Source organism: Dermacentor andersoni, chromosome 5, assembly GCF_023375885.2.
Source record: "Dermacentor andersoni chromosome 5, qqDerAnde1_hic_scaffold, whole genome shotgun sequence".
NCBI lineage: Eukaryota > Metazoa > Arthropoda > Arachnida > Ixodida > Ixodidae > Dermacentor > Dermacentor andersoni.
The window spans coordinates 53,997,578-54,006,072 of record NC_092818.1 but is presented as its reverse complement, the minus strand read 5'-3'; the positions used below and the strand labels follow the sequence as shown (position 1 = coordinate 54,006,072).

Sequence of the window (8,495 nt, the reverse complement as noted above, 5' to 3'; positions counted from 1 at the left end):
CCTTGATGCGTTTCCTTTCTTGAAAACGCCGCGCCCGCTACTTTCCTGTAGGTAATGCTATGTCATGCTGATAACGCGCATGCCGTTCGTTACTGGAAAGTACCGGGCTCGCAGCGTTAAAGAAAGGAAACGCATCAAGGCAGGTGACGATCATCGTTGTGTGGCAGAAGGGGTACTCCAAAGGGTGTAAACTGTTCTTATAATGCACTCTAAAAACAGTTTGCACCTTTTGGGGTGTATATTTGTCCCACAACAATAATCGTCGTCTGCCTTGCTTGCGTTTCCTTTCTTGAAAACTCGGCGCTCGCTACTTTCCTGTCGAGAATGCTGCGTCACACTGATAAGGCGCATGCCGTTCGTGACTGGGAAGTACCGGGCTCGCAGCGTTAAAGAAAGGAAACGCTGGCAAGACAGATGACGATTATCGTTGTGGGACAAAAATACACCCCAAAGGGTGCAACTGTTTTTAGAGTGTGTATGGGGGCCATGGGGCCATGCATCGCGGCCCAGCACAAATCGCAGTTTTGTGCATGTTTTTCAGAAGCCGTATCCCAAGAAAAACATTTGCTATGTTATTATGAAAGTTATTCGATCTTTCTCGAGATTTACATCAGCGACATAAAATAGACGGTCTTTCAGCGAGTCACATTCACATTTGGGCTCGTTCAGCGAGATTTTCGTCATCGCTTGGCAACCCCGCATAGGACCATTCCAAACCAACATGGCTCCCAGCGGGATGGCCGGCAGCGCCGGCGGCGAAGCGGCTTCCGAAGCTGGGCTATCCAAGTGGCAGTATGCGCTCATTTTCGCCACGCCAGTCGCCGCCGGCTTGGCGTACTGGTACTACACAAAAGGCCGTGGCAGGTCGAAGCCGCCCGGCTCCAGCGCCGGAGAAACAAAGGGGTCCAAGTCCGCGGACAAATCTCAAACCAACCACTCGCGCGGTGCAGCCGACGCCAAGGTGAGCGACCGATGCCGAAACACGTCTCCGGACACCCGCGGGCACGTTGCCCAGAGCCCAACACGTGTCGGTGTTTCAATGCGGAACCGCGACTTGCATCTGGGAGCTGGAAATGGGCGGGACGCCCGAGTTGACGGCCTGCAACATATTCGCGTTTTTCATTCGTGGTTGCACCACGCGTAGTAATTTCGCAAAGAAAACGTGATCTTTAAACTCGGTTCTCACTGCTCACCACCAATTTAACTGCCGGCCTTGCTTTTCTTTATGCAGGATCCCTTCGAGAGGGCTAAGGCTTTCAAAAACCAGGGCAACAAGTACTTCAAGGAAGGCAAGTTTGATAAAGCTATCGAGTGCTACACGGAGGCCATCGCGCTGTGCCCGCCGCAGAACAAAAATGAGTTGGCTACCTTCTACCAAAATCGCGCTGCCGCCTACGAGAACTTGGTAAGCCTGCGCTCGTTTTTGTTGGCCGATTCACCTGTCCTGTTATCCTCCGTGGCCTGAGTGATGTGCCTAATCTGCGCAGAAAAACTACACCGCGGTTATCGCCGACTGCACCAAGGCGATAGACCTGAACTTTCAGTACGTCAAGGCACTTCACCGGAGGGCGAAGGCTTACGAGGTCGTCGATGAATTGGACAAGTGTCTGGAAGGTGAGCGCACCCCCCTCCCCCCCTCAACCTCCCGCCCCCTCTGTGAAAAACGAGACAAAGCAGTAAAAGATAAAGTGATGCTTGGGACACCGTTGACTCGTGAAACCAGTTTTATCAGCTGGTAAGTAGCTGGCGAAGTGAAACAAAGGCTTACATTTCCTGTAAGGCTCCAGCAAGGACAGAAATGTGAACATCTGCTGTTTGCCATAAAGTTGCAGCCTGTCAACAGTCATCGAAAGTTTACAAAGAGTTCTTGTGTTAATGAGGAACTTAAATTATAAAATGTGATTTGTCGTTAAACCTGATCGTCGCATACAGACTTGGTCTATAATTAACTTTGCAATTTGTAAAGAGAACTTTGTGCTCACTAGTGCTGAGGTTGGCTTCTCATTTCCCGCAGACATAACAGCTGTATGCATACTCGAGGGATTCCAAAACCAGAACTCATTGCTTGTGACCGACAGGGTGCTGAAGAAGATAGGCAAAGCACGTGCAAAGGAACTCATCAAGGTAACCTTCCAGTGCATGTCCGTATGCTGCAGTATGCCAAGCAGAGTTTAACGCAAGACCTCTCCACAGTTTTCCAGTCCCTCCTTCGCATGTCGTGATGCCAGCTTAGTCATGCACGTGACGTCACCAAGCTAATAGCTGTTGATTAGTCGATGGGCGAGAAACAAGGCACCTGTGACATTGCTATGACAGCATCGTGTCAAAAAATTCTTGCAGATGTGTGTTCACTGCATACTGATGGACGTCTGCTAGTATATAACATATTTTCAGAGTTTCAATTAGGGGCCCTCTTGTGTGGAGGGGGAGCAAGGGGGCCTTGCATTGAAAATTTTTAAATTTTTGTTTTTTGAGTTTAAGTGCCAACAGCTTTGTGTGCTTATTTCTGAGACTAGGTCCATTTTGTTTATCTCATTTGGTTCTAATGTTTTGCTAGGTTTCTTACTTGATCTTCTGGGAGAATTAGCCAACACTCAGTTCCTCAGACTTTGCTAAATGGCATGTTAATGATTTCTGCATGGTTCAGGAAAGAGCCACAGGATGTAGGAAAGGACTTCCTGAAAAAACACTTCTGAGAGTCAACTTTGAAGTGTCACAACCCTTGTTCTAGGGTGGACAAAGTAATAAGGTTGGTCTTAATTGTAATCGTGAAGAAATCACTGACCCCCCCCCCCCCTATTTAGCAAAATCTGTGGAATTGTTGAAAATTTTTCTAATTGGTCTTGCTGCTTTTGGTTCTGTATCCCTTCCAGCAAGCGTATAGGTGCTTTTTATTGTTTTTTTTTTAGTTTTGGTATCAGAAACATGTCCTTTCTAGCTTTTCACGACACATCCAGTCATATTTCAAACCTGATTTTAGTGCAGTGCCCGCTCTATATTTACACTGGGTTTTTTTTTGCTGCCCATATTTGATAACCACAGGCGGTCAGAATTAATCCACAGCCCTCCTCATATCCCAGTATGCAGCTTTGGGGCATTAAACCCACAATTTGTATCTGAAGTGTGAATTTCCTGATAAGCTCAACACTAAATAGCATTTACACTTTGTCAGGCTTACAGTGATCTTTAGTTCAAGTTCTTTCTGTATTCCAGATGCAATGTTGCCAAGTTGTACTGTATCTTGAATTATAGGTTTTCTGCACACATCAGTTAATATTAAACAAATTACTCGTAAATGTAATGGTTTTCTGTCAAACTTCCGAAATTGCAAAGTGGCTCCTCATAAATTAATCTAGACCTTTCTTTTTTCCTTTTTCTGCAGGTCCGAAAGCCGGTGATGCCATCGAAGCACTTTATTCGAAATTACTTTGTGTCCTTCTGTGAAGACCCAGTTATTAAGGCTGTGCAGGCATTTCGTAAAGGCAAGCCGTATCCTAAAAGTGATAGTCCTGGGTGAGTTCTGCTTTTTGGCTGTGGTGTTTCACCGCTGAGCTTGATGCCGCAGAGTCCGACTCCTACCCATCACGGCTTCCTGCCGATAGCAGTGGGAAGCGAAAGCATCTGTGTACCAGTCGGGTGCTCAGCTCATTAAGGAACTCTGAATGGTTAAAATTAATCCTGAGCCCTTCTCTATGCGGTCTGTGTTGATTTGTAACATTGGAACTGCAAAAGTCAGTCAACATATCGACTCAGTTCACAAGCTTTAAACCTGACCCGTGTAAGAAATTAAGGGACTAGTACTGGCAACAGAAGTTAGATGCTTGAATGTTGGAACTCCATGTCATCAAACCACAGTTAAATAAACGGACGTCTGAGAGAATGTCAAAATAAATTTCTCTGGGCAGACTACAAGCAGACGGGACGTGTGTAACACATTTGTAGATTTTAACTGGTGGCAATCCTCTCATTTGCGGCAAGTGTGGCGAGGGATTTAGTCGTTCTTATTCGCTGTGGTAGCCCAGTGGTTGTGGCTTTACGCTTCTGAACTCTAGGTTGCAGGTTCGATCCCAGCTGCAGTGGCTGCATTTCGATGAGGCCAGAATGCAAAAAAACAAAAAAACACCTGTACTTACATTTCCGTGGGCAAACTCATTCTGCAGTCTTCCTCTATGACATCTCTTATAACCCGCTGAGCAGTTTCGGAATGTTAAACCCCGCAGTTCATTTAACAGTTTGGTCTTTGGGACACTGTGTCGTGCTACTTATTTTGTATTCCTTCAAATGCATAACAGTACTACAATGAAAATCCTGAAATTTTTCCTGCCCCCTCGCAAGCGCTGTTCAGCAAGTTTGTTTCTCGCAGGGGTGCATATGCACAGGCTGTGGAGTGCCTAGCCAACGAGAAGTATGAAGACGTCATTGCACATTGCACCAAGGAGATTGAAAATAACGGAGAGGCGCTGGCCGAAGCACTTCTGCTGCGAGGCACGCTGTACATGCTGCAAGGGCTGTCACAGGCTACGGTCGACGACCTCAACCGGGTACTCCAAATGGACACTGCCTCTCTCAAGGTGGGCCTAGTTCAAAGAAACAATTCGTGCCTAGTCTGATGCTTGGGTTAATTGGATGAAATCCGTATTAGAACGGCAGCTCAAGCCTCACGTGCAACACAGGGAAAGACGACATGGTTCGTGGTCCTTATTCGCGTTGCGTGTGTAGTTTGCACTGCTGCTTTAATAAACTATTTGCAATCGTGCTCCCACCCATGTACAAGGTGATGCTTTGAGCACCTGAACCAAACATTGGAGGGAAGCTCAAGGCAAACAAAGTAGTTCAAGTCTCCCATTCCTGACTCTGAAGTTCTAGGACCTAGATTGTTACAAGAAGTGTAGATTGCTATGGATTATCCATCTGGAAGAGATGAGTTTGTTGCAGAGAGAGAATTGGTGACTGAAGGAACTGAGCTGCTCTTCTGCAATTCCCATCATCCCGAACGAGCAAGCACTCTTTTCTAACTTGGCCAACAATCTTGGAGGCAGAATCGCAACTCTAGAGGAAAAGCTTTGCGAAAAAAGGGCAACTGCAACAGTGCCATCAAAATGCAATTCTTGCGGCCACTGCATTTATTCTCACAATGGCTAAAATTAATCTTGCATCATGCTGCAAATGCTCGAAATATTATCTAAAAATAATTATCTGCATGTGGCACATTGTATGGACTGTACAGGAACTTCATTCCATATATCTCTGTGAAAGGTCTAATAGCCATATTTAGAACTTGTTGTGCATGAGAGTGTAACTGTGGGCATCTTAATTAGATGGTGCCATCAATTTGCACAAGGTTCAGGGTCATGCATTTTTTCTTGGTTACATCTCGTCATCTGCACTAATAGTGATATGTACTGACAATTCAGTGTACTGGACATGACAAAAATTACAAAACAAATAGTCTACGCTCATTACAACAGACCGCCGTACAACAAACTTTCAGATATAACAGACCATATTTCAGCCTTAGTTTGTTCTACCTATATTATTAATGCAACGAAGTTCACTTTTAACTAACTGTGCTACAATGGACTATTTGCTGCAGTGGCCGAAAATAGCGGCAATTTTTTTTTCAATATCGGGCGTATAAAACGTACTGTAGTGAACAGTACTCGTAGAGCCCTGCGGAAGAAGAGACTAGACTAGCGCCATAAAGCATATAGGCTCGACGATGGTAGCCGCGACATCAATGCAGTCATCTGTTTAATAAATGGCAATTCTCTGTAGGCCTTCTGTTCCTACAGTACTTTTGCCGTGTTGACACGAGCTAACTGAATTGCGAGGGTCAACCGACAATCGCAGCTCATTATTGCACGCGTGAGGGAAGAAGGCAAGGCAGAAACGCCGTTTTCTATTGTGCGCACGAGGCCAGTGGGGGGGGGGGGGGGGGAGGAGAGAGGGAGAAGGGGGGTTCTACTGCGGCGGCTGCTGCTTACGGCGTTACCACCGTATCTTGAAAGCGATCTGCAATGTAGACAAAGTGTACCCAGTGCTGGTAGCTTCATATGCACTGTGCTTTCGACGTTTAGTTGGCGTTGAAGCGAGACAGCACTAAGGTCACTTCACTTGCTGTTGCTGCTGCACTTATCTTGGTTAATTTGCTATCGCAATCGATGCTTCTCCTTTCGGGCGAAACTGCAGACTTTTTTGTTCCTTTTTTACTTTGGACGTTCGTTACACTCTTTGCAATAAAGTTTTTACACATCGCGATCAAAGTTTTGGAAGTGAGGCATTTCGCATATTACGGACTTCGGATAAAACAAACATTTTTTGACTGATTATCAGGGTCTGTTGTAACGAGAGCCGACTGTACTAAGTCAAACTGTTTTTCCTTTGATGTTGACATGCAGGACAATTGACCTTTATATTATCAATCTTTTTACCCGCTGTGATTGCTTAGTGGCTGTCGTGCTAGGCTGCTAAGTATGAGGTAGCAGGATCAAGTTCCGGCCATGGCGGCCGCATTTTGATGGCGGCGAAATGCAATAACACCCATGTACAGTGCTCACGGAATGAAACGCGTCAATTTAGGGCTAAGTAATGTGCATACTTTCGCTTCAACTGGCTGCAGTGCGTGTCACATCGACGTAATTCTGGCGCGTACACTTAAATCGGAGTCCTCGTCACCTTTGGTGACCGAATACCTGCGACATGACATGGTGCTCTTGCGTACTTTGCACATATATAGGGTTGTACTAAATGCTCCGTGTCCTATTTCAATCCGTGAGCACTGTACTTAGATTTAAGTGCACGTCAAAAAAACCCAGGTGGTCCAAATTCTTCCGGAGTCCCCCACTACGATGTGTGTCATAATCAGATCGTGTTTTTGGCACATAGAACCCCATAACTTGACTATTATCTTTCTTTGACTGCAATTTACCCATAATGCTTGGGATATGTTACATCGTGGGAGCTGTGTACTGTATGTTTACGAGCACCAGCAGTAATTACTGTCTACATTTCTGCAATTTCCCACAAATGCTCTTCTCAGTTGCTTGAACACCTCAGGGCGTCTGTCTATCATTTTAGCTTGACTAATAGTTATATCAGACATTAACTCCTAAGCCAAAACTGTACTGGTTCAGTCAGTTTGTGCTAGAATAACTTACTTTTCTTTTTCTCTGCAGTAATGAGTCATGCCTGTCGGCTCATTCCACTAATAACTGCCATCTTTGAGAACTCGCCCCTATCACTTTATAGTTTACAGTTGTTTTGCTGTCGTGAGTGTAGAGAATATTACTGAAAACATTTATGTGCAATGGAGGAAAATGCTCTTTTGTCATCATACTAAACGTTTCCATTGAATGCAAGGGATAGACCATACAAATCACTTTTTTTAATGAGAACGTCAGGCGAAAAAGAATTTACAAAGTAAAGAAAAAAATTGAAATTACACAGTACTATACCAGTAAGGAACTTGGGAATTGAAAGGTTAAAAGGGCCTTGGAACAATCTTTAGCCCCTTCTATGCCATGCTATTCCGAATTCTCACAAAAATGGCCGAATATGTTTTACTGCAACATTTTTGGCAAAAAACGCTACAAACAATGTTTTAGGTGGTCAATCAAAGTCTTGGCCGTTACTGCAAAACTGAAGGTTAACATCACTATACAGTGGATTCCCGTTCATATGATTCTGTGTATGTCTTTTGAGATAATAAATTTTTTTCCCGGTACTTACTTTTTTGAGCTTGCTTTGGATGACACGATTTTCGGGTGATATATCTTATTTTCTGGTTCCCGTGAAGACAGTATCAACGAGGTTTCACTGTATACCGTACACTGTGTGATTCCGAAACCTCACTTTTGAAAGATGAGCTAAGTGCACAGAGAATCTGTGTCTTCTTCACTAGAAGAGCCGTACACTTCATCTTCGGAATCGCTCAATTCATCACTGAGGTCAACTTCTCTTTTTCGCAAAGGTGTTAATGAAGATCAAGGTGCCGGCAGCGTCATTTTTAAAGGCCCCATGTGCCGCCTCGTTTCGCTTCCTCCGCCAGAATAAACTCACTCCTGCTTGCACTTGTGCTACCTTCTACCAGAAGCATGACAGAGCACTGAGACAAACCAGGCTCATTCAAGGCATGGAAGGCCTTAATGAGAAGCTTTAGTTGTGTTTCCAACTCCAATTTCTCGATTTATATATAATGACTATCCCAGAAATAAATATCTGTTGGTTATAAGGGCCACATTTCATGGCACTTACGATTTTACGACCCTGCCTGTTGAAACTGCGTCCAGATATATCGAAGATTTTCAAAAGCAGTCTACTGTTACACCGAGCTCTTCATACCCAGTCGCTGTAAAAGAAGGGCTTATGCCCAGTTCCGAAGTAACGGAAGTGCGACCGAGCTGGGTGAGCTACTGATACAACGAGCACTTTTTGCAAAACTACCGGGTTTGTCATAAACGGATTCAGCTGTACATGTGCAATGCGAATATCCACAC

The 8,495-nt window shown here is 44.9% G+C and overlaps 1 protein-coding gene across 1 annotated transcript in view; it reads left to right on the top strand.

The window, feature by feature from the left end:
* The first annotated feature begins 703 nt into the window (after window positions 1-703).
* Tom70 (translocase of outer membrane 70) overlaps window positions 704-8,495 on the top strand; it is a 28,544-nt gene continuing 20,752 nt past the window's right edge. The window contains exons 1-6 of the mRNA XM_050177592.2: window positions 704-961; window positions 1,232-1,405; window positions 1,488-1,614; window positions 2,015-2,124; window positions 3,383-3,513; window positions 4,364-4,571. Of these exons, the coding sequence (XP_050033549.1) occupies window positions 722-961; window positions 1,232-1,405; window positions 1,488-1,614; window positions 2,015-2,124; window positions 3,383-3,513; window positions 4,364-4,571 (990 nt within the window). The 5' untranslated portion in view covers window positions 704-721. The remainder of the gene's footprint in view (window positions 962-1,231; window positions 1,406-1,487; window positions 1,615-2,014; window positions 2,125-3,382; window positions 3,514-4,363; window positions 4,572-8,495) is intronic.